We start from the raw sequence: 27136 nt of genomic DNA, 5'->3' as shown, positions 1-27136 counted from the left end.
TTTAGTTTTGATTATCATAAACATTTGAATTACTATTGTCACATCTGTTCATGGTTTTGATTATGTTCTTCTTTTCATGTTTTTATTTTATTTTGAAGTTTATCATAGTCATGTTTCCTGTTATTGTGTCATGTGGTTACCTGTTCCCCTCATTTGATCAGGGGCCTGTACCATAAAGCCAGTTTAGCTAGACAGTTTGTTTCAGTTTAGTTTGTGCCAACCCTAGGTTTTAGGCACCATGAAAGTGGCTCAGCTTTTGGCAGTGTTCATTGCTATAGTAACTTACACTCCACAGCTAACCTGCTCCGGGGCAAACTGAAAGAAACTGGACCAATCAGCTGTGAGCAAACTGACATTTCTGATAAAATCAATCCCCCATTATCTCTTGCTCCAAATTAAAGGTCACTATTTAGTAACAGATCTTTTAGAAATGATTATTTATTATAGTTATTAGATTTTTATATTATTTATATCATCTTTACTTAACCCTAGTGAAAAAAACAAAGCCAAAATGTATTTAAAGTACATTTATTTCATACTATTTATTTCATACTAAGTACCGGTACTACAAATTAAATTTACTGACATATTTATTTATTTATTTACATAATCTATATTTATTTTTCACTAGAAAATCCATTACACATTAATTAATATAACACATTTAGTTTCAATGTATATACTATATATACAAATCACATGTAAAGGCTTTAGAATCAATGGATAAAGCTTTAAAAATCCCTACATGTGAGCTTGCATGTTCAAGTCTCATATTATCATAAACTATATAAACTAATTTCACAGCTTTCCCTTGATCTAACATATTAGATTTTGTATTCTTGCTGTGCAAATGCATGTATGTACTTAATATTCTTCAATCTCACCAATCTTCGATAGAAGAGAACATTTAAATCACGCTGACTCTCTTGCGAGAAGTGAATCACAGTTTTGTATGTTTCAAGGTATGGGATTGGCTGTTCGCTACTGATGTCACACTTACATTTGCACACATTCCATGGTTATTTATGAAGTCAGGGTCAAAGCCATGAAAGAGAAAGTTGATGATCAACATTATGGTACTAACAAAACCTGATTGGATTGGATTGGATTGGATTGGATTGGATTGGTTTGGTTTTGTCAACTCAAAACTAATCCTGTAACCCTGAGTTTGTTCAACTACCATCATGGTACAGGCCCTATAATGTTAGGTATGACACTGAAGCTCCAGTGAAGTCCCTTATCAAGGCGTGTATTGTTTTCACAGTCACGTGATCAATGAAAAACAAAGCCTCACTTTCTGTCCAATCACGTGAGCAAAACGCTTTGCGTAATTAGGTAAATATGAAGTAATATGAAGAATACACATAATTTCAGTCAAAATACTTGCCATATGCAACTCTGTTAGTCATATATGTGTACATTATTCTTCTATTACATCATGATAGTAAATTACATTATTTCACACTTTAATGGGTAGATTGATTTATCAGAGGGAGAAATTTAACACACACACACACACACACACACACACACACACACACACACACACACACACACACACACACACACACACACACACACACACACACACACACAGAGAGAGAAAAGTCTAAGTGCTTTATGAGGCTTAATTTCCCTATCCCTAACAGCCCCAGTCATGTGGTTCCTTTATCGTCTTGATTATTTATAGGTGTATCTTGTTAGTCATTCGTTTTTGCATATATATGTGTATATAAATTCATATTTAAAAAAGATTCAATCCTATTGCATTTTGTGGGGAAAAAATGAGAGTGAGATGCACTTGAAATGACAATTGCTGAATATTATACAGTTTTTTTTCGATTGCTAAACTACAGTGAGCACAACTGGAGCAACATGTGCAAAACTCTAACTACAGTCTGCACAGCAGCAGTTCATGTGGACCAAACTCTAGTTCGTTTTTCATTGCTTGAACACAGTTTTCAAAACTCTACACACTTTTCACATGACTTTAACCACAACCTGCACAACACTGTGGATTTACAGCACTTTGTTCAAATGCTAACACACTACTGTCAAAACTGTGAACCACACATTCAAAACAGAATAGATTTCAGCCTTGTGCCTTTCAAACACTGCTGATGGCAACTTCAGCTGAAACAGGTGAGATTTACATCCTTACAGTAAATGAGAACATTACAGGAATATATTTTGTATTGCAATTATAGAATATTTACAGAGATATATATTACAGTAAGTTTGACTGTAAAATATATTTTTATTATATAATATACAACAGGACCCAAAGGCTGGCCCCAACAGGAGGAAGAGGAAAAATATTTCCAGATGCGCAGGAAAATGCTATTGTTGACATGGTTGTTGTCGACAATGCAATACGTAAAACTGCGGGAGATTCAAGATAGAGTGCTGGCTGATAATGAGATATTTGAACATTTTTATTCTATCAGCACAACAACTATTGCTCGAGTCCTACAGAAACACCAAGTTACAATGTAACAGTTATACACTGTACCGTTCGAGAGAAACAGTGAACGGGTAAAAGAGCAAAGATACCAATATGTCCAGGTAAGACGTCTGAGGTTACATACACAGCAGAACAGGGGGAGCCAGTAAGAAACCCCCAAGTTTTTGTCACAGTTTGCGATAACGTTGCTTTTCACCACTCTGCAGCTGTCAAAGATTGGTTTGCAGCACATCGCAGATTTATGGTTTTGTACCTGCCTGCATATTCACCCTTCCTCAACCCAATAGAGGAGTTTTTCTCTGGTGGAAAGTGTTTGGTCACCACCCACATGACCAAATGTCTCTTTTGGAAGCCATGCGTGCCGGATGTGAGGAGACGAGTCCAGAGGACTGCCAGGGATGGATAAGGCACTCCAGAAGGTTCTTCCCCAGGTGTATGGCAAGTGAGAACATTAGATGATGTTGATGAAAACCTGTGGCCTGATGCTAGAGAGAGGCATGATTAGCCCCTCAATTATTTGTTCGAATGACAGTATGTACTTTTAGTTTCTACCTTTTTTTTCTCATTACTGTAATTCCGTAAATTACTACACTATTGAAGCAAACTGCTCATTTTCATTTACCTTAAAGAATTATGTTCTAAAAATGTAATTACTGTAAATCATGTGAAAGAATGTCACTCTTTTCTTTGAAGAAAATATTACTTTGTATGAAGTCACTGAAATTGTTCAAACTGTAAAGATGAAAAGTTTGTATTTTCTGTATTGGTGTTTGATGCTAGTGTTTTTACTCTTCAGTGTGTTCTGAGTGACAGTGTGTGTTATCTCAGTGAGGGTTCTGCATAGTGTTTGGCTGCACTGAGCCTGTTTTGAGCCATGTGTTAAGAGTTGTGTTGCTTGGAGTGAGTTTTGCAGGTGATGTGAACGGTTTAGCTCAGGTGACTGTTGGTAGTAGACTGTTAGAGTTTTGCACATGTAGCTCCAGTTGTGCTCACTGTCGTTTAGCAATCGAAAAAAACTGTAATATGTAATATAATACAGAAGAGCTGGACTGTGTTTAGTCACTCTTTATGAATGTAATTCTTTGGACATCATTATTATCCTGCTGTTTCAAATGGTGGTTTTAACAATACGGTGATAATAATTATGTCTTAAATATGTATGAGTAACTGATTTTCATATGGATGCAATATTACCTTCTGTGGAGCGTTGATGACTCCAATGTTATAGCCAAACTGAAAGGAACCCAGTACAGCGGTGAACACTGACAGTGCGAGGGTTCCAGTTATTCTCTGCAGGAAACCAAAACACACAATGTTTAGCCTATAATCACAGTATCATAAGTCTGTTGAAGCAGGAATATTTTCATGTAATCTCAGCACATTGGTGTTCAAAGTATAATCAAAATAAAGCAAAGTTATTCAAACATCAAAGGAAGGTATACAGCATTACTGTCATCTTCACTCAAAATTTAAATATTTGTTTTCTATGTTGTTAAATATTGCAATTCTAGATTTATATATTGGGATAAAATCTAAATTCATGTTTCTAAAAGATTATAGATAACTATACGTGAGAGATATAAATTGATATATTATTGCCTGGATGGCTATCAAGGACATGATATGATGGCCTCAACCTGTACATAACGAAATGTCTTCACTACAATATGTTCAACATTGGAGAGGTGAAAAGCCAGATATCTATCTGATTACACTAATACCTTCATATTCAATTAAGAATTACTACTTTAAAATTAAGCCCTATACTGATTTGATCTGTTCTGTCACGTGTTTGGGGTAAAATGGTTCAGTCTGTTCCCATGTCTTTGTGGTTCAGCATTAGCAGAATGGGCCACACACCTGTCTTTTCACTGACTGACAGAAGCACAGGACAGAGCTGACTCCTCTCTTGTTTATATCTGCTGACATAAGTGTACAGGAGTGTACAACACATTTCTCTAAACAAATGCTGTATTTATTGTGTAACACTTAATATGCATTATTAGTAGCCAATCACTGAATGTGCGTAGGCACCTATTGTCTCTGTTAATATTTTTCTTCTTCTTCTTCTGCTCTTTAGTCTATGGCAGCAGATTGGTTCTTGTAGAAGCTCCTGCCTGAATCGATTGCTTCTGTCTGCCTGCTGCTGGTTTGCGTCTGTTAGCTCCGTACTGCTTTCTGTTTTGAATCTTTATTTACTATCATTCTGTGTTGTTTATATTGCTAATTATATCTTACTCATCATCACACATTAATCTGACATCGCTAGCTTCTATCTAAATCGTTATAACTAGCAGAACACGCTAGTAATTTTGCTAGCCTGCACAACACGCTAGTAATTCGCTAGCCTGTTAATACGCCATTCCTGCCTGACGTCTTTTTTTTCTTTTTTTTTCTCTCTCGCACGCTTAGTGCCTTACTTTGCCTTATTAACTGAATTGATCAGTTAAACTTAAGAACTAACATGCTACATGTTGATGCATATAGCCTATTTAATACGTTTTTTTTAAATGCCCCAGGAAATCAATTTATAGCGGAAATGTCACCTCTTTATGGAAAAGTTTTTTGCTGTCAAAATTGTTTTTGGAAGATATAATAAAAATGCAGTTAGCTCCTGTGTACGGATCTACAATGCATGGCATAAATGTGGTTAATAGTGGATAATTTGACGCGCTTCTGTGTCAAAGTGTCTGTTATCAGCGGATTCTGTTCATGTGTGCTCAGACATTTTAGAAATCCCGACCTGCTGATGTTTTACGGCCATGTCCAGAAAAAAGAGTTGGCCTATGTATGGCAAACCTATATAGCTACATACAGTTAGGGTGATATTAAAGGACATAAACCGTGATATAAGTTTTGGCCATATTGCCCATCTCTAAGTAATTTATTTCCTGCGTGACCTCTAAAGTCACGTCCACAAACTTCTTGTGTATTGTTTGGTCACACCCACAAGGTGTCACTGTGGCCTCAAAGCTTTAGCACTGCAACTCTGAGCTCGATTGCTATACCTGAGGTAAAACACGCCCCCCTCATTAGCATACAGAGCAATAAATGTATAAATAAATAAATGCATAAATATATAAATGCATAAATAAATAAATGTAGATATAAATAAATAAATAAATGAAAACATAAATAAATGTGGAAAAATATATAATTATACATAAATAAGGAAATAAAAGTATAAATAGTCAATTATTTTTATTTACATTTCTTCACATATTTATTTGTTTATTTATTCATTTATTAATTTCTGCAGGTTTGGTCCTCCATAAGGAGACAGTCATGCTGACGGAGAAGATTTCAGAACTAGAGACGCGCATCCAAACTTTAATTGAGGATATTAAGAGTGTAAGGGCTTTAGATACTGCTTTGCATGCGACTAACTTAGTGAACTCTGTACATTGTTCGGTTCCGGCTGAAGTAGAGCCTGTGCAGCAGGGCAAATGGGTGACTGTGAGACGGTGTAGTCGCGGGACAAAACGCTGCTCTTCCGTTCCGATTACAACATTAAACCTGTTCTCCCCACTCCCCACTGAATGTGCCCTAGGTATTGGAGATTCTATTACACAGAACGTGTGATATGTGCCTGACATCAAAGCAAATTTAAAAGTGCTGGCTAATGGCACTAATGATCACTAAAGATCACTTTAGAAGATCACTAAAATTAACGTTAAAGAGGTGTGTGATCTCGCAAGTACGATGTCAGGCACTGTAATTTGCTTTGGCCCCCTTCCTGTTCGCAGGAGTTATGAGATAGTTAGCAGATTGTCATCACTCAATGGCTGGTTGTCTAAGTGGTGTCTGCAAAATAATATAGAATTCATAGACAATTGGAAACGTTTTTGGGGCAGACCTGACCGAAATGAGACGGTATTCATCCCTCCTGGGATGGTGCTGCTCTTCGCTCTAGTAATTTGGCACATAGTCTTAGAGCTCAAACATGACAATCTGGGGCTCAGGTCAGGAAGCAGACAGACTGGCTTAACCGACCATCTGCTAGCTGTCTCACATCACTGAGGTCAGATCAATCCCATCACATAGAGACTCTTTCACCTAGATATCATCATATAGAGACTGTGTCTGTTCCCCGAATTAGGAAATACAAAAACTCCCAAACCCATTTAAGAGTAAAAATTTGATTGATGTTCAACAAATAAAAAACAAATATAATGCATGAACAAATGATAAAGTTCGGGTTGCTAAATATATTCTATCCCTTTCTTCAAAAGCACCTTTTTGTTAATGATATGATTACAGACCATAACCTAGATGTAATGTGTTTGACAGAAACTTGAGTAAAACCTGACAATTACATTGCTTTAAATGAGTCCACCCCGCAAGATTCTTGTTTAAAAGGAAAAGGGAGAGGTGTTGCAGTAATTTATAGCAATCTCTTCAGTATTACTCAGAAATCTAGTTTCAAATATAATTAATTTGAAGTGATGGTGCTTTCTGTAATGTTATGTAGCGTAAGTGATAAATCCCGTTCAACGTTTGTGCTGGCTACTGTAAACAGGCCACCAGGGTCACATACAGACTTTAATCAAAGAATTTGCGGACTTTCTTTCAGAATGAGTATTGGCTGCAGATAAAGTACTAAATGGTTTAGCTCCCCAGTACTTGAGCTGTACTTGAATACTTAACGCATTATAGTCACGTCTATTGTGATCTCAAAATTCCGGCCAGTTGGTAATACCTAGGATATCAAAATCGACTGCTGGCGGTAGATCCTTTTCCTATTTAGCACTAAAACTTTGGAACAATCTGCCTAACATTGCCACTCTGTCAGTTCAAATCTAGACTAAAAACACATATCTTTGGCCAAGCATAGTCAAGTCAAGTCACCCTAATTTATATAGTGCTTTTAACAGTATGGATTGTTTCAAAGCAGCTTTACAGTGATAATAGAAATTAGCGTAACAGTGAAGTTGCGAAGATCATTAGTCATTAACTCAGGGGCCGCCAACACAACACCGTTCCAACAGAAAACCCCCAACACGCTCCGGCCGCGCATCCACATAAAAAGTGCCTGGTGTCTCGAGAACGCACTCCCCGAAATAGGCTTGAAGATGCAAATTATTATCTGTTTTCTCTGCGCAAACCTCAAAAACGTAAACCCGCGAAAACACAGACGGCGCGCACATGGGCACCACGTTTTCGGTCGATAGGTAAGCTTCCTTTTAGCTCAAACAGTAGAGCGCCGGCGCCTGCAACGCCAAGGTCACGGGCTCGATTCTGGATCGATAAGTTTCATCAGGGCGTAAAGAAATATAGAGCTGAGTATCTTCAGCATAACAGTGAAAACTAATGCCATGCTTCCTAATGATATCTTCTAAGGGTAGCATGTACAGAGTGAATAGCAACGGTCCTGAGCCTGAGCCTAGTCCTGAGCCTAGTACTGAGCCTTGTGGTACACCATACTGAACTTTTGATCGATAAGACAGCTCTTCATAATATTAATCTCTCTGTTTATCCGAGGTTTACCACTCTCGGGTCTTCGAAGGTGATTGGTCGTTCAAGCAAAAGGAGGCGTGAACAAGGATGAGCTTCAGTTATTCTGCGCTCAGTTATCCACTTCCGCTCAGTTTCCTGCTATTCTTCCGACACTCGTCTACAACCTTTCTTCTTCAAAAGCAACTTCACTTTCAAAGGACCTTCAAACTTCCCGCGACCCGCTCGCTCCGGAAACCGGAGAGAACGCGTTCAGCTCCGAAGGACTGGCACACACACGTCTCTTTTTCCTCAGCCATACAAAGAACCACAATATGCAAGTATTTAGCTTCCACAAGCTTTTAATGCGTTAAAGACTGTTTGCTCCTGCTCAGGGAAATTTGTATTCATTGTTGTCTCTCAAAGGTTAACTCTTTCTTATTTCTTCCTCTTTCGTTTATTCATTACTATCTTGTTGTATATACATATATTCCGTGTTTAACTGTAGTCACATGTTTTTGTAGTTTAATTTATTAAATACATTATACTCATTTATTGGAACAGTCTAAATGCTCATATCTCGAAGTCTCTTAAATGTTCGATCTAAGCTACAAGCTTTACATTTGTTGAATACATTAAATTTGTATTTTTATAAGAACAGGAAAGTTATTTTTCATGGCCAGAAAGATAGCCTTTCCGTGAGATTCTATAAAAGGATAGGTTTTCTTGAGAGTTGATAAAAGGTTGTGTGATCAGTTCGCCAGACGAACCGATTATTCGATAACAAATTAATTCCATTAGGGGTTATCCTGAGAATTGATCTATTCTAGACAATTTGTATATATATACTTAATTATAATTCGTTATGATTGATTATTAATATATACAATTGATCTATTTTTGCCTACCTGTATGGATCATTGATTATAATCCTTTGTATTTAATTGTCCATACAGATGGGCAACGTATTCCCTTTATGGGTAATTTAATCTCTGTATGCGATTCCTGATCATATTCGTGATCAGTTATTAAAATTATATTCCCTTTATTTGAGCTAGAATCGTTACACTCACTTCATTCATGTATTTACTTGAGACAGGGGTGGTTCAGGGCTGTTGCAGGGGGGACGTAACATATCTAACATCAGGGAACGAGGTTACATCAGTAACCTAGACGATCCCCATTCAGTCAGTCACGTTTTTTATTTTACGCCGGACTGACGTCATGGGGTCCCTATGGAAAACGCCACAGCCACTGAACTGTGTTACAAGTGTTGGAGATGCAGATGCTGGCAAGCGGCCACGTGCCCTACTGGCAACTGCTCTCATAAATGTTATAACCTACCCAGCGCCCCAGGTAAGCCCAAGGGAATCCTCCATACCGAACGGGAAGGAAGGGACATGGTCTTACTCTGGGGACAGTCAGCTCCTGTTCCTACCCCATGGAAGAGTGCTTCGGAACTTAATTCCCAACCATTCTCCTTGTCAACCCTGACCATGCACAGTGTCTGTCCGAGAAGGCTCACTGGGGTCAACACATATTTGCGTAGGCCTCGGGGCCAGCTGTGTGCCAGTGCTTCCGTGCCTAAGGTTCAAATCAGCTGGACCACCTGGAGTCGCCATTCTCCCAGGAACGTGAGCTGTCAGGTGAATGGAATGAGCGATCGTTGTTTCACAATCACAACCGTGATTGGGCTCCCAGGCGAGACCCTATGACGTCAGTCCGACGTAATATCGAACGTGACTGACTGAATGGGAACTTTAATTACTTTCATGTAGTTACATTCTGTTAACTCGTCATACCATATACAAATGTACAGTAAATAAATTATATATTCAATAGAAATTAAATTTAAAACATTTGTTGCTAAAATATAAATTTTCATGGTATATGACACAATTGTCAAAAATGTTTAAATCAAACTATGATATAATATTAAGATTTTTGCACTAACTTGTTTCATGTGTTTGCTCCCTGGCATGACCAATCTGTGTTGAGGTTTGGCTATGTTGTGTTTTGTAATGATACACGGAAACGTCAAATGTCAAGAGAGGCAGTATGTCTGAACCCTTGGACAGAAGCATTTTTCCAGTTTAGGAGAATACTTCTTTAACAAAACATTAAAATGAGTACCTCAGATATACTGGCATAATAGGTTGGCAATAGTGGCATTAGTGTTGTGATTACTGTCAGCATATCACAAAGCATGGCACCAACAAGCACTAAGATACAGAAGTATTCAAGTATTAAAGTGTTAGTTACACTTTATCATTTAAGATCCACTGTGAGACAGAAATGCTTTAACTGAGTATCTCTGAGTCATTTTAAAACAAAGATTTGACCTTGAAACATGTGCTATTTACATACATCTAACTGCAATGTTGACTTTATTGCTATCTCACACTCTCACTGGATCGCAATATCCAGTGACAATCTTACCAAAACCAACGGAAGGCTTCACGTCTGAGTGTGAGTGTAACATTAAATCAGTACATGGGCACATTCTCATAATGTATTATATTAGGTTTTTAAATCAAATACAAATATAATATAAAATTGTTTAACATTTTTTTATTTTAAAGATCCAAATTAAACTATCAACATCATCACACTGTATGGTAGCTCACATTATCTTGCATGCATAATTGTAATTGTCATTACCTCTCCTCCCAACTGTTGAAACCCAGCCGGCATGACTCTGGGTGTGCGAGACTCAAAGTTTTGGTCCTGTCTCACAGTCCTTTGCAAGCAGTATTATTCCAAAGCACTGATTTGTAAATTTAATTGTCCTTTAAAACACACACACACACACACACATGTGAGAGACAAGAACTATACAAAAAAAGTCCAAAATTTGGATCAAGGCTTGTGTGTTTCTCCAGTGTCTAATTTCCTCTGTGAGGTTTGAAGAAGAGGGCACAGAATACATTCTCGCACACTCTCCACCCACATGTTTTTAGAAGTTTGGGCCAGAGGGGAGGGGTTTAGATCTATGTGAAGAGTAGCTACACTGACTAGGCTGTTTCCATTAGCTACAGTCCTACAAGGTTGGTTTGTCACTGTACAAATTGTCTTGACCTTATGTGTCATTGAAACATTAGCATGTCTCACATGAAGTTTGAGAGAGAGAGGGTGGGATCTCTACATTTTGTGCAGAACTGAGACTGATTACTGTAAAGTTTAATCATGCATAAACTGTAGGACATTCCATGTATCCTTGCTTATGAATTCAAGTATTAATTGAGCATTTGGTTTGAGAATTTCCAAGATTCACTTCTTTAGTTCAGTTTCCACCACATGATTATATGGGTCAAGAGAGTCCAGATGCCCACCTTGATGGTTTAAAACCCAACAATATTGACCAAGAATGGTTAACTGGGCTGACCTAGTCTCTATTGTTCAGCTTTTCTTAGCTCATAGATCCCTTACTATTTTGGAACACATGCCTAAGGGGTCACAAACTCTGCCTATAAGCCCCTCCCCACCAACTCATTCCCATGTCACATGAAAAGAATCCTCCCCAGGCAACAGGTGCTCCTAAGTTGTGGACTATACCACTTACATCTTGAGGTGGTTTTTTATTTAAGCACAGATTTGTGAGGCTGGGGGTTAGAGTCTGACACCGAATAAGTAACCGACGCAATGGAAAAATGTCTGATGTCGTTCACTCAATTTAAGAGCCCTTATTACCACCCACCACACACCCCTGGTGGTAGTTTAACATTCCTCACGCCTGTACTTTCTCTCTCTCTCTCTCTCTCTCTCTTTCATCTTGCTCCTATCGAACACCATCTCTTCTTGATCCGCTGATATTCCTGCCGAAGAAAGAGCGGTTGAATCTGATACCTGTCAGCTGAAGGGCCCCAGCCAGAGTCATGTGTGCCTTTCTCACTGAACCCAGTGAAACCAGATCTCTTAAAGACAGACACAGGGTCTGCTAATGCAGATCCAGTGCAAATAGTAGACCACCTAATGAAGAGTCTGTCTGGTTAATATATTAGTTCATATATGAATTGTTATTAATTAAATATGTAATTGTGGATTAATTCCATAATCACTTATTTTATTAACTAATAGTGTTCATTAATGTGTTAATTACTACAATGAGCCTAATATGCATTCATACATTATTAATTACAGCATTAGTAGTGTGTCAATTACTACAATTACTAGATGATGAGTTAATAATGACGTGCCTCAATAAGTAAAGTCACAACATAATGATTGTTAGCTAATGATTAATTAATCATTAATGACCATCACTAGAGTTTCTAAAAGCTGTTTATTAAACACTGGTTTCCAAAAACATTGTAGTAATTGACACACTACTAATGCTGTAATTAATAATGTATTAATGCATATTAGTTTACCTGTATTATCTGGAAGTTGACATATAAGGCTTTGGCTCATTGTGGTAATTAACAAATTAATTAACACTATTAGTTAATAAAATAAGGTATTATGGAATTAATACACACTTACATATTTAATTAATAACAATTAATATATGAACTAATATAAGTTCACATTACCCTGTGAACTTATATTAGTTAAGGCAAACAAAGTAAATATGGTCAATTTTGATTTCATTAGGACTTTAAAGTTTTAAATATGGCTGACTGTATGTTCTGCAGTAGAGGTAAATTCAGTGTCCCTTTTGAAGCCAGCACACATGCACACAGTCTCCCACACAGAGGTCAGTATGCAGCAGACAGAACACCAGAAACATACTTTACAACAGTTATGCTTTATATTTTATTTATTAGGGTGGAGGAAATTATGAATACACTCTGTCTGTGTTCTGAAACAGTTGCTGAGGTGAATGCACTGGGCTTTTTATTATGGAAAACATTTGAATGTGTGGCATAAAAAAGGGACTGGCCCTTACACATCTCTTTTATTGTAGGATTTTTCACAACCTGCCCAGAAACCGAAGCCTCTACCTTAATAGGCAGAAGAAATGTGAACAAGTTAAGGATTTAAAACCCTTGACATAAATTACAGTCCAGTCAAGGAACTTTTGTGATTTGATTAGCCTCCAGAAATCTTGTAATAATCATGTTTGTGGTGGAATTATGTTTCAGGTGGAAACAGACTCCCTAAATTGGAGATCAAACAGCTGGATTAAACTGATCTCAGTGTGTGAACTTATTTAAACAAGTAACACTTTAGCATGAATATGTATTCATGCAACTTTCTCTTGCTCTCTTTCTCCCTCCCATCCCACAAAACCAATAAAACAGTTTGAGACCTATCTGCAGTTTCAATGTGCTTTTATTAAGTGTAATATTGTATGGTGATTGCATCTACATCTGCACCAGCTGGGTGGTCAAGTGTGATCAGGTCCGTTTCATCGGGGAGACGCTTTGTGGTGGTTCTCACTCCTTTCTAATTATGTCTATATTGTGCAGAATGGCACATGCAGCCACTATCTGTGATGCCCTCTCTGGTAACTCTTAAGTGTCGAAGACAGTTGAAACGTGCCTTTAGGATGCAAAAGGTCATCTCTAACTTCACTCTGGTTTTACTGAGGGCCACATTGAAGCGGTTCTGTGGCCCTGTCTGAGGGTCATGATAGGGGGTTATTGTTGTTTTGCTGTCCCAATTTAAATTAACAGTGTTTTGTACTGTACCAAATTTAACTTGCTTTCCTCAAAGCGCTGACACAACGGAAACATGCACTGAGCCAGGCCATTTGGCATTCAAACTTGTGATCATAATTCATCTGCAGATGAAATGTTTAGTCATTGTTATATCTGTTAATGTTACTATTAATTTAAAGATTCATCCCACAGAAAATAGTCATCTCACATGTATGCCTACCTGAACATTAAGGCTGTGAAAGGACTTCCTATTAACATAATCTGCCTCATGTTCTCCGACCTATAGTGTGCAGTCTATTGCTCCAATGACTCTAGGGAATCCTGTCATAAGATTTACATAATAATAATAATAATAAAAATGTTTAAAATAATTCTTAACATGTAGCCTACTGTATTGTATATTAAATTTGTAAAATTTGCTTTCTGGAAGAAAACAATTTGTGTCACAGTGTCTGGTGGTTCCCTGGGTTTAACACTAAAGGTCTCAGTTTTCACGGTGTCTAGGCATTTTCACTACATTTCCCATAATCCTGTCTGTCACTGATTGTTCATTTCCTTCAGCTGTTTCTCGTCACCTTGTTTGCACTTGTGTATGTATACCCTGCCGGTTTCAGTGTTTGTCACGGAGTCCTTGTATATTGTCCCCACACTTCCGTTCCTGTTGATCGTGTATGTCTTATGTTCTTTGGATTGCCTTTTGGATTTCGACCCTTGCCTGGACTGATTGTGAGTACGGATTACCCTTTAAATAAACACTGCTATTGGATCTACCTGTTCCTGTGTGTGTTCGTGACAGAAGGACTCCGTCACAACAAGATCCAGCAGTATGGATTTTTGTGGGTTTTCCTCAACCACAAGGTCAGAGAGGAGGCAGCAGAGGGGGAACTCGCAAGCTGGAGAGGTTCCGCCTCGTATGAACATTTTTCAGTGTTTTGAGTTATGGGCTCGGATCACTGAGGAGACCATGGCGGTCAATTCCCCCGAGCCCACTTCCATCAGGCACGGACACTCATTTGAGGGAACCCGCCTGGCCAAGTTCTCTGGGACCCGTGGAGGCCGCAGGGAGGTGGTACTAGAGGCGACTTCCAGCACCACTCCACGCCTCAGTCTCTCCTCCATCCCGGACCAGTGATGCTCGACCCAGAGCTCCCTTCACTGTTTTTCCTGTCCCGCCCGGAGCTGCCTACTCGCCATCAGAAAAGGAGGAGGAGGAGGAGGACCTCCAGCCTCCCCAAAGACCCAGAGGCCGTGCCCGAGCAGGTCGCTGTCTTCCCGGAGGCCGTGCCCGTGCAGCCTGCTGTTGTTCCGGAGACCGTTCCCGAGCAGGCCGCTGTGTACCTGGGAGCCGTGCCCGTACAGCCCGCTGTAGTCCCAGAGGCCGTTCCTGCGCAGTCCGCTGTTGTCCCAGAGGCCGTGCCCGTGCAGCCCGCTGTCGTCCAGGAGGCCGTGCACGTGCAGGCCGCTGTTGTTCCTGTGCAGTCCGCTGTCGTCCCGGAGGTCGTTCCCGTGCAGCCCGCTGTCGTCTCGGAACTGCCCACCATCAGTCCGGCCACAGACAAGAGGGCGGTGTTCCTCTTTTACGCAGTAGCGGTTCTGCATGCATGGAGGAGGCACACGTCTGCCGAGCCTGAGCTTCACGTCACGCCCGCCGAGCCTGAGCTTCACGTCACGCCTGCCGAGCCTGTTCCTGAGCCGGTGCCCGTGTCTGAGCCGGTGTCGGTTCCAGTTCCTGAGCCGGTGGTGTCTGTTCCAGTTCCTGAGCCGGTGGTGTCTGTTCCAGTTCCTGAGCCGGTGGTGTCTGTTGCAGTTCCTGAGCCGGTGGTGTCTGTTGCAGTTCCTGAGCCGGTGGTGTCTGTTGCAGTTCCTGAGCCGGTGGTGTCTGTTGCAGTTCCTGAGCCGGTGGTGTCTGTTGCAGTTCCTGAGCCGGTGGTGTCTGTTGCATTTCCTGAGCCGGTGGTGTCTGTTGCAGTTCCTGAGCCGGTGGTGTCTGTTGCAGTTCCTGAGCCGGTGGTGTCTGTTGCAGTTCCTGAGCCGGTGGTGTCTGTTGCAGTTCCTGAGCCGGTGGTGTCTGTTGCAGTTCCTGAGCCGGTGGTGTCTGTTGCAGTTCCTGAGCCGTTGGTGTCTGTTACAGTTCCTGAGCCGGTGGTGTCTGTTGCAGTTCCTGAGCCGGTGGTGTCTGTTGCAGTTCCTGAGCCGGTGGTGTCTGTTGCAGTTCCTGAGCCGGTGGTGTCTGTTGCTGTTGTAGTTCCTGAGCCGGTGGTGTCTGTTGCTGTTGCAGTTCTTGAGCCGGTGGTGTCTGTTGCAGTTCTTGAGCCAGTGGTGTCTGTTCCAGTTCCTGAGCCGGTGGTGTCTGTTGCAGTTCTTGAGCCGGTGGTGTCTGTTCCAGTTCCTGAGCCGGTGGTGTCTGTTGCAGTTCCTGAGCCGGTGGTGTCCGTTGCTGTTGCAGTTCCTGAGCCGGTGGTGTCTGTTGCTGTTGTAGTTCCTGAGCCGGTGGTGTCTGTTGCAGTTCCTGAGCCGGTGGTGTCTGTTCCAGTTCCTGAGCCGGTGGTGTCTGTTCCAGTTCCTGAGCCGATGGTGTCTGTGACTGTTCCTGAGCCAGGGTCTGTTCCTGTTCCGCCTTGCTCTTCACCGCCATGGCTGCCCGAATGGTCGTCTTCACCCTGCTCGTCTCCGCCATGGCCGCCCGAGTGGTCGTCTTCACCCTGGTCTTCTCCGCCGTGGCCGCCCGAGGGGTCTTCACCGCCGTGGCCGCCCGAGGGGTCTTCACCGCCGTGGCCGCCCGAGGGGTCTTCACCGCCGTGGCCGCCCGAGGGGTCTTCACCGCCGTGGCCGCCCGAGGGGTCTTCACCGCCGTGGCCATCCGAGGGGTCGTCTTCCTCCTGGTCGTCCGAAAGGGTTGGCGGAAACTAAACTGAAACATAGTTGGTTAGCCAACTAAACCTTCATGGTTAGCTTCATGGTATAGGCCCCAGGTCTCATGTAATGGTGTCAATGCAGGCAGTTCAATAATATTGCGAATATTAACTGTCCCCAACTAAGCAAGCCAAAATCAAGGCGACAGAGACGACAAATCAGTATGTGAATTCATCCAATGAGAGTTGCACACTTGTAGAATATTTTCTCACAAATGTCTTGGATATTTTTCTAGCACAAACACAAGTACATAGCTACAACTGCTTGAATCTGAGGATTTCAAACACTGTTTTCGCGCTCTCCCTTTTGAGGGACGACTTGTCTTGTAAACTAGACTTCAAATTCATCCAATGAGAGTTGCACACTTGTAAATGTAAATATTTTACAAATATCCAAGACATTTGTGAGAAAATATTCTACATTTACATTTACATTTATGCATTTTGGCAGACAAACTTCAGTCTTACTTACAAACTTCAAAAATAGGATTTGTGCACCTGCAATGAAGAATTTGAGAATGTGTAACTGTTGTGTTGTGTTTGTGGGAGAGAGAAAAAAAGTCTACAAGTTTGCAACTCATTCAATCATTTCTCTCTGTGACTTCAAATGCACGGATACACAAGTGTGGCTATTCTCTACAACTACAAATTCCACCGTCACAGGCGTTCAGTTGATTTGCACCAAATATACCTTCATAGAAGTATGACCATATTAGCCCGGTTCTGTCAACACTGCATTGGCTCCCTATTAAACAACGTATACATTTTTAAATATTGCCGATTACTTACAAAGCAGTAAATGGTTTAGCTCCCCAGTACTTGAGCGAGCTCTTAACCCATTATAGTCCTTCACGTCTATTGCGATCTCAAAATTTCGATCTTCCTAACATTGTCCGGGAAGCTGACATACTCTGTCAGTTCAAATCTAGACTAAAAACACCTCTCTTTGGCCTAGTATACACATAACACATTATAGACTTTTATAACTCATTGTTAGGCTGCATAATTTAGATCAGCCGGGACCGGGAACACTTCCCATAAATCCTGATGTACTTGGTACATCCTAAGAAGGATGGCGTCTATGCTAATATTAGTCTCTCTGTTTATCCTTAGGTTTAACGCTGTCCACCGTATCCAGGCCGTATCCAGATCTAATGAAGGACCAGTGCCAGGACACGAGTGTCAACTAGTCTCTCCCCTGTGAAGGCCTCCTTCCCTTTACCTCTATACAGATAAAACGTTGTTGAGATAATTCCGGTTCGTGTGGCTGCGCAGATGCTACACAAATGTCTGAATTATATTTTTTTAAGGCCTAACAAGTAGTTTGATGAGGGTTAATTTCTGAAGGACTACATGCCTGCTCACATATATATTCAAACACGCATACCTATCGACCGCACACGTGATGCACATGTACGTTTTCGCAAATCGTCAACAGTGAAATCCAGATACCTGAGTAATCCACGTACGAAGAACGGGCCCCTGGATGCCTTGAAGCTTGACAGAATTGACATGAGAAAATAACGATGTAAACTAGTGACATATTCAGGCCACAAGATGTCGCCCTTGGGTAAGCCACGCATTGAATTTACTTGAAGAGAAGCCATACTCTTGAATTTTAGATAATAAAGCAAAATGCTTGAGCAATTCTGGGTAGAGATTAGAAAGGTTGGGTGTAATAAAAACTATGTATAAATTAAAGGAGATACCTCAACAGATATTCTGAGTGAATTTGAGGATTTGTTTACAGAATGGGTTGTGTTCCTTGAGTCCATCACATTCAGACAAAGTCTGAGGTCATGCCAGTGATTCATGCTCCCAGGAAAGTTCCAGTGGCCCCGAAAAAAAGACATTGAAAGAGAACTGAAATGTATGGGTGTCATCAAAAAAACTCACTGATTGGGTAAATATAATAGTATGGTGTCAATAATAAAAACTCAAACACTATACTCTCAAAACGCTTGAGGATGTTGATGCAGAAATGCCTAGAGATATTCAGATATTCTCAGTGGTGGATGCCAATCAAAGATTTTGGCAGATTCGTCTGGATGATGACCGTTCTAAACTCTGTACCTTTAACACACCGATACAGTTTACAAGGCGTGTGTCTGGAAGGAATAAAGTTGCTTAAAGTTTAAAGTTGTTAATGTAATGGACGGAGAGAGTAGTGTTCGAAGTCTCACATGACAGCAGACTGAGAAAGCTGTAAGAGAAATTGAGAAGCATAAACCTGAAACTGAACAAAGACAAATTGTCAGGGCTCTGCCCTGGCAGCCTTGTATGTGTTGTCGTGGTTTCATGTTTCTATGTTTGTCTTGTGGTTGAGCACATTGCTCTTTCTTGGTCTGTGTTTGCCATGTGCTCCTCATGTCCCGCCTCCATGTTTCCTGTTTCCACGCCCCCTTGTTTAGTCCACGTTTTACTAATTGTGCTCACTTGATCCTCATGTGCTCTGGTCCCTTTATATTTTGCCTCTTTCCCTCATGTCTTTGCTGGTTGGTTTTCTGTACGTGCTTTGTGGTGTTTTCCAGGTTGTGCTCTTGAAAAATATCTTTGTGCTTAATCTAGGTTTTTTTATTTATCTTTCCTAGTATCAGAGTATCCTTGTTGCTATTTTGTTTCTCTCTGCTTCTGATTTGTCTTTATGATCTACAGCTTGAGTTCTCTTTGCTTTTAGAAATGTTCTTAAGTTCTTTTTTTTTCCTGTCTAGTGGAAGACTTGCTTTTCTTTTGCAATTCCAGTTTTGATCTTAGATCTAGTTTTTGTTATATTTATTTCTCTACTTTTGTTTCTCTAGTCATTTATCTTATCAGTTTTATTTGGTTGTTAATTGTTACTATATCTTGTCTGTCTTGTCTTGAGTCATCTTGTTTGTTCTTCTATGCTGCCTGACAGCCTGACTGTTGCAACAATCAAACTCCTGTTTCAAGCTTCTGGTTCTGTTAGCCTCTACCTGGCGGCAAGACTGGTGCAACATCTCAGATCTACATCGAGCTATGAGTTCCTTGTTCCTGCCTGGTCTTTGCTTTGGAGCTGCCTTTATCACTCATGTCATCACCATCTTACTGTCGTCTCAGTGGTCCCCCATCCTGCCTGTCGTCGTGTCGTCCACCCTGCCCTACTGTTGAACTGTGATTCACGCTCCACTGTCCCTGCTGTCTCAAGTCTTCAGTGTTAATAAAAACCCTTGTCTGCTCATTTGCGTCTGGGTCCTATCTCTTGCAGAATTGTAACACAAATGTAAGATTGGCCTAAAGAAATCATATGTTCTCAAGTTACATATTATGTCAAAGATGGACTGAAACCCGACAAAAGAGAAACCTGAAACAATGAGAGCTATTCAACCCCTATTGCGACCCCTAATCTTAATCAAATTGGCTGCACTGGGATTATTTGCGCTGAACAATTTTTTTAATTGATTTTTTTACTTCTTTCAAGCCAAGTCACCTTTATGTATAGTGCTTTTTACAATACAGATAGTTTCAAAGCAGCTTTTCAGTGATAACAGGAAAATAATGAAACAAAGTTTTGGCTGTAGCAGCTCTAGAAGAATATAGTGTCATTGTCCAGCTCAAGTAAGTTCGGTGTTGATTCTTTTTTGGTTATAAAAATAATTAGTTATTCATTTAGATCATAAACAGCAGCTCTGGAGAAAACCGTGATGTCAGCAGTTCAGCAGTTCAACAGTTAAGTTCTCATACAATGGTGTCAATGCAGTCAGATCAGTAATATTGTTATTGATATATTGTTACAGTATAATAATACTCTTGTGTATATATAGTGGGGAGAACAAGTATTTGATACACTGCCGATTTTGCAGGTTTTCCTACTTACAAAGCATGTAGAGGTCTGTAATTTTTATCATAGGTACACTTGTGAGAGACGGAATCAAAAATCCAGAAAATCACATTGTATGATTTTTAAATAATTAATTAGCATTTTATTACATGACATAAGTATTTGATACATCAGAAAAGCAGAACTTAATATTTGGCACAGAAACCTTTGTTTGCTATTAGAGAGATCATATGTTTCCTGTAGTTCTTGACCAGGTTTGCACACACTGCAGCAGGGATTTTGGCCCACTCCTCCATACAGACCTTCTCCAGATCGTGGGTGTTGCTGGGCAATACAGACTTTCAGCTCCCTCCAAAGATTTTCTATTGGGTTCAGGTCTGGAGACTTGAACTTTTTCCATTTTCTAATGATTGCGCTAACAGTTGTTGCCTTCTTCCTTCTAAGTAGGAAAACCTGCAAAATCGGCAGTGTATCAAATACTTGTTCTCCCCACTGTAAATATTCAACAATATTATCGATCTGCCTGCATTGACACCATTATATGAGAACTGAACTGAGCTGGACGATGGCATCACAGTTTTCTCCAGAGCGACTATATATATATAAATTAACTAAATTAATAACTTTTTTACAACAAAAATGAACCATCACAGAACTTACTTAAGCTGGACTGTGACGCTATTTTCTTTCTTGAAACAAACATTGTTGCATTATTTTCCTGTCTTTGAAGCTGCTTTGAAACAATCTGTATTGTAAAAAGAGATATATAAAGGTGACTTGACTTTTGCAAAGTTTCTTGCCCTTTCTAGCTCTTGCATCTAGTAGCTGATTATTTCTTACAAATTTATTGAACTATGCATTGTTTTATTGTTTTTATTTATTAATTTATTTCTTTACTTAAAAATAAAATAATTTGATCTATCACTTGTCTAACTTAGTGGTTCTAACAACGGGGGGGGGGGGGGGCTACATGTACAGATTTAAAACAGAAAACAATAGACAAAATCACAATTAAAACATACAGAGTAGAGACATTAATAAGTATGAAAAGCTAAGGAAAACAAATGGGTTTTTGTGCAGAGATTTAAAAACTGAAGCGTGTTTCATTTTGTGCATGTGCATATGAACACATGTTAAAGCCCAATTTGCTGTATATAATACTTCTGCGTCGAACTCCTGCTGTAGCTACGTCGTAGGCTGTGTGTAGCACTCGTACCCTTCGGCGTACCCTGACGTGCACCTCTCCAAAAATGTAACAACGCGTCAATTCTACACGGATGCAAGCGCTGTGATTGGTCTGCTAGAACCCCTCCTTTGGGTTTCACATGCTCCCTCTGCATGTGAACAATGACGCGCAGAAGTATAAATGAAAACCAACGCGTTGCCTACAGCGTAGATAGAGGCTCCGGCGTAGGTCCGACACAGAAGTATAAATCAGCCTAGTATAAAACGCGAGACGCGATTATCTTTTCCGAGCTGCAGTTTATAAACAAACACCGTTGCCCTTTGTCGTTTTTCAAACCTAATAAATAGTTAGTTTTAAAATATATAAATAAAATTGTCAGGCACAAAGTCACAGAACACAGCCCTGGAAGTGACCGGCATTAGCAAGACACAGAAAGACCAAAAAAGATGCACTGCCCAGCTTAGCAAGACAGACAGACAGACTAGAAAGAGATGCACATCAGCTTTACTCTTCTTTGCTGACATCAAACTTGGAGAGGAGAGAACACAAGTCTGATCAGCTCTGCCGCAAGTCCACCGTCAGTGTTGTATAACTAGGTAGGTAGGCACTTGGCAGGTTTTTCGTGTTAATTTCTATTGCATTACGATTGAAAGCAGTATCAATAATGTCAAAAATATGATGTGCAGTCAAGTTCGGGTGTGTGTGTATGCTGTTTAAATGATTGTTCTCACCGACACGCTTGTTGTGATTCACAGAGTTTTGACGAGTTGTATGACTTATTATTTCTTATTCAAAAATGGTGATTTGAGGCGAAAAAGCCTTTCCAGTCAAACCAACACTCAGTATGTGCACAAATCACAATTTAAAGGTATCTGTGTTAGGCGGCCCGTCCCTGAAGATGTCAAACCCTAGCCACATAAGCTCTGGCCTGGCAAGCCATTCCCGGTGTGTCGAGTTGGGTTATAGACACAATAAAGCGATGCTACTAGCTCCAATTCGCTCGCAGACCCCGAAAGTTTCAGGCGGTTCTCGAGACTTCTGTGAAAATCAGCGTGTGTCACGTGCTTCGCTCCGAAATACAAAATCTGTTAGCAAAAGGGGCGATATAACTAGTCCCCACCACGCTGAAACACTTGGGGTTTTACAGTCGCTATTTTCTAGTACCGAAAAAAGACGGCGATATCAGACCCATACTAGACCTAAGACATCTGAACAATGCTCTCATGAGACGGCCATTCAGAATGCTAACTATCAGACATATCCTTGTGCAAGTTCGCCCGGGGGACTGGTTCTCTACTGTGGATCTGAAAGACGTGTACTTTCACATCCAGATAGTCCCCCATCAGTGTCAGGCTTATCAATACACAGTTCTGCCGTTCGGTCTGTCCCTAGCACCCCTTACATTTACGAAGTGCATGGACGCAGCGCTCTCTCCCCTGACACATCAGGGAGTACGCGTGCTGAATTATCTTGATGACTGGCTTGTGCTGGCGCAGTCGAGGACCGAACTTTTAACACACAGAGATTTGATCCTCAGCCATTTGGAATGCCTGGGGCTCAAAATCTATTTATCCAAGAGCAAACTAACCCCCAGTCAGAGTGTGATCTTTCTGGGCACAGTTATCGACTCTACAACTCTGTACAACAGCTGACAGCCTCCTTCAAAGCAGGCACATGCGCACCGAAGTTTCAGAAACTTCTCGGTCTCATGAAAGCCGCATCGCCAGTACTCCGTATGGGATTACTGCGTATGCGTTTGCTCCAGCAAACGCCAGCCCATGCATGGCGGTCGGGAAGCCTGCACATTAGGTAAATCACGTTTTTTTACGGACCCTGATTCCCTAGCGGGCTCAGGACTGGTACCACGAGGGCGTGGCCATGGGGGTGGCCTCCAGGAGGAAAGTGGTTTTCACAGACGTCTCCAAAACTAGGTTGAGGAACGCTGCACGAGGGCAAGCCTGTCTCCGGCCTCTGGTCGAGCACGGAGAAGAGCTTACATATCAACTGTCTGGAAATGAAAGCAGTTTTTTTGGCCCTGAAAGCACTTCTGTCAAACCTCAAAGGACACCACATCTTAGTCCACACGGACAATATGTCGGTGGTGTCATATATAAATCACCAGGGCGGTCTCAGGTTCGGGCAACCTCTACTCCATGGCGAGAGACCTCCTTCTCTGGGCGCAGGTCAACCTGAGCTCTCTGAGAGCAGCACATATCCCGGGCATTCAGAATCTGGGTGCGGATATGCTTTCTCAAGACTTTCACACTCCCCTAGGCGAGTGGTCTCTAAACCCTCAGACGGTTCGTCTGATATGGAGTGTTTTCGGCGAGGCCAAAGTTGACCTTTTTGCCTCGAGAGACAACACTCACTGCGCAGTGTTCTTTTCGAAGAACAGGGACGCGCTGGCCCATTCCTGGCCCTGTATGCGTTTCCCCCCATTTCCATGATCCCCCAGGTCATCAAACGGGTCAGGGAGAGCGGATGCCCAGGCCTCCTAGTGGCCCCCCTTTGGAAAACCAGATCGTGGTTCCCAGAACTGGTTCAGATGGCCTGTCCCACTAAGGAAAGATCTCCTCACACAGGCGAACGGGACGAACTGGCAATCCGGTGGCTGGCCAATCACTAGGAAGTGACGACTTGGTCATACGGTTCCTGAAGGGAGCCAGGAGGATGAATCCTTCCAGACCTACTTCTATACCGTCTTGGGACCTCTCAAAGGTCCTTGGGGCCCTGAAGGGTTCACCATTTGAGCCGCTTCAGTCGGTTGATCTCAAACCACTTTCACTAAAGACTGCTCTCCTGCTGGCACTGGCGTCTATCAAGCGAGTGGGAGATCTGCATGCGCTCTCTGTAAGCCCCTCCTGTTTGGAGTTTGGAATAGGTGACTCCAAAGTCACTCTCAAGCCCAGACATGGCTATGTACCTAATGTGCTCTCAACACCGTTTAGAGCACAAGTTATTACACTACGTTATTACACCGATGCAAAGGGTCTCCAGTCACGAAACAGAGACTGTCCAGATGGATAGTGGATGCCATCTCCCTGGCATATGCCTCAGTGGGCCAGGTTTGCTCTATAGGCACTAAAGCCCATTCGACTAGAGGCATAGCCTCGTCTTGGGCTTGGTCCTCAGGGTTCCCTATTCGGGACATTTGTGAAGCGGCCTGTTGGTCCTCACTCTCCACATTTGTGAGGTTCTATAACATGGAGGTTCCTTCCCTGCAGGCAAATGTCCTTTCTGTATGATTAGACCCGGCGACGTCCGGTCTCATCTATGTGGCATGTCACTGTTCATAAGCACACTATCCCTTATTATGAACAAGCTACTGGCTGTTTTTGGTCCCTATACATAATCAGACCGATAGTGTCCGTTCTATTAGTACTGTATATTATTTTGGGTATGAGCTTATTGACATTGTCTGGTCTTATCAGTATATATATATAGTATATATATATATATATATATTATATTGATTGGTATGTTTCTGTGAGCCCAGGGGTCCTGAGCTTCAGTTGCAGCCAGTTACTTGGTGCGGCATTTTACATTGCATACCCACTGCATATAGCTACGCAATACGAAGTGAGTGTCCTCGAAAGGGAACGTACTCGGTTACTAACGTAACCTCGGTTCCCTGAGAGTAGGGAATGAGTATTGCTTAGCCGGCCGCCCTATAGTAACATGGCAAGTTTGTCGCTTCAGTCGATTTAAACCTGCTAAATTCAGGCAGATTCGGGCTCTCTTTATAGGCGCAGTCACGCCAAATTCAGAGGTGCCTTCGCCATTGGATGTGCAGTTGCTGCAGCACAGCCAATGAGTTAGCCAGTCACTCTCTCTGCTCGCTATGCAGCTGCAATGCGTTTTACATAAAAGCTTCAATAATCTGAGGAAAGGAGTTTCCCCCTGTCATGATCCTCCCTCTGCTGGTCATATGTCATACCTTCTCTTTCCTTACATTCTCGCGCACACACCCTTTGCCTCTTCCTCTCAGTACCGTCAGCTGGCTCTCATGATCATCTAATCAACGCACCTGTTCTCTATCTTCCCCTTATGTCCACGCTATATCTAGTCCTCTCTTTCCTGTCTGTATTGTCGGATTATTGTTTGATCTTCATGAAAGTTTACGACTGCTACCGTTACTTCTCTAAAGTTATTCCTAGTCCTGTCCTGTCCTGTCCAGTCCTGTCTTGATTGTCTGTAAAACGTCACTATTATCTACTGATGTGTTTACCGCTTCTGTGCTGTATCCAGTCTTCTCCGTGGAGCATAGCAGAGGGTTCCTCATCTCTCCCTACCTCGCCGCTTAAGAGCCATCCGGGTCTCCGGCTGAAATCATCCGGACTGGTTGGAAAGAGCAGTGGAACACCGTCCAATTACCTTTTGTGAAAAGACCTTCTGTTTATTCAGCCTGAGTGGCGTTGCCTTATTTATACATTAAAAGAGATTACCTGCTTTCGTCTCTGGACCCCTCTGTTCCCTGACAGAATAATCCGACCAAAGATGGATCCTACTGGTGATCATCCTATCCAGGCCACCGTGGAGATGCAAGGAGTTTTGCTGGGAAGGCACGATGAGGAACTCTCCGCAGCTAGCCGTGTAGTGGACTCCTTGTCAGCTCAAGTGGCCGATCTTTCTCAGCAGCTTACCCTGATCCGTATGGATGCTGCCCAGCCTGGCGCTCAGGATTCACCTGAGCCACAGGTGAACAACCCCCCTTGTTACTCTGGTGAACCCACGGAGTGCCTGCCTTTCCTGACCCAATGCGAGGTCGTTTTCTCGCTCCAGCCATCTATCTACGCGACAGAGCGTTCCTGTATAGCCTACGTCAGGGGTGCCCAATCCTGCTCCTGGCGATCGACTGTCCTGCACAGTTCATCTCCAACCCTAATCAAACACACCTGCCTTTAATTTTCACGTGATCCTGACGTGCTCTGAAGACCTTAATTGGTTGCTTCAGGTGTGTTTGATTAGGGTTGGAGATGAACTGTGCAGGACAGTCGATCGCCAGGAGCAGGATTGGGCTCCCCTGGCCTACGTGGTCTTACTTCTTAAGGGTAGGGCCCGCGAGTGGGGAACGGCTGTTTGGAATGTCTGATTTGTTACTCCCTGTTTAAAGAAGAAATGCTGCGTGTTTTTGATCGCTCTGTCCATGGTCCCGAGGCTTCTCGAGCATTATCTTCATTACGACAGGGACGACGCACCGTCTCCGATTTTTCCGTGGAGTTTCGGACCATCACCACCTCTTGCGGTTGGAACGAACCAGCCCTGGTGGCTCGCTTCACTGAGGGTCTCAATGCTGAGATAAGGGACGAGGTTCAGCTTTCCGCTTACTTCTATTGACTCTGAACCTATACAGCTGGGAGGAATACGAATCTCGGCCATCGAACGCCAGCGCCGGATTGTCAACCGTCTCTGTCTCTACTGCGGGTCGGACAAACACTTTGTTACCGCGTGACCGGTAAAAGCCAGAGCTCACCAGTCATGAGAGGGAGACTGGTGAGCGCATCCTCTCTGGACCCTCTACCACGCGCCCGAACGACTTTTTCTGTTTTCCTCCACTGGACAAAGTCCTCTGCCACCTGTCCGGCCCTGATAGACTCTGGAGCCGAGGGAAATTTTATGGACGAGAACTGGGCCCTCAAGCAGGGTATTCCCCTTATTAGTCTCCAGGACCCCACTTCTGTCTTCGTGTTCTTGCCCAGGTTAGCTGTTCTACAGCCCTGGTGAGTCTCACCGTATCTG

The 27136-nt window shown here is 42.1% G+C and overlaps 1 protein-coding gene across 1 annotated transcript in view; it reads right to left on the bottom strand.

Annotated features, from left to right (window-relative positions):
- The window catches only part of LOC306991757 (solute carrier family 2, facilitated glucose transporter member 4-like), a 32058-nt gene extending 21261 nt beyond the window's left edge, over nucleotides 1–10797 (bottom strand). The window contains exons 1-2 of the mRNA XM_079599899.1: nucleotides 10559–10797; nucleotides 3659–3754 (exon numbers count right to left, since the gene is read on the bottom strand). Coding sequence (XP_079456025.1) covers nucleotides 3659–3754; nucleotides 10559–10591 — 129 coding nt within the window. The 5' untranslated portion in view covers nucleotides 10592–10797. The remainder of the gene's footprint in view (nucleotides 1–3658; nucleotides 3755–10558) is intronic.
- Between the last annotated feature and the right edge of the window lie 16339 nt (nucleotides 10798–27136).

This window comes from Phoxinus phoxinus, assembly GCF_949152265.1.
Source record: "Phoxinus phoxinus genome assembly, chromosome: 2".
Taxonomy (NCBI): domain Eukaryota; kingdom Metazoa; phylum Chordata; class Actinopteri; order Cypriniformes; family Leuciscidae; genus Phoxinus; species Phoxinus phoxinus.
This window is presented reverse-complemented; position numbering and strand designations above follow the sequence as displayed.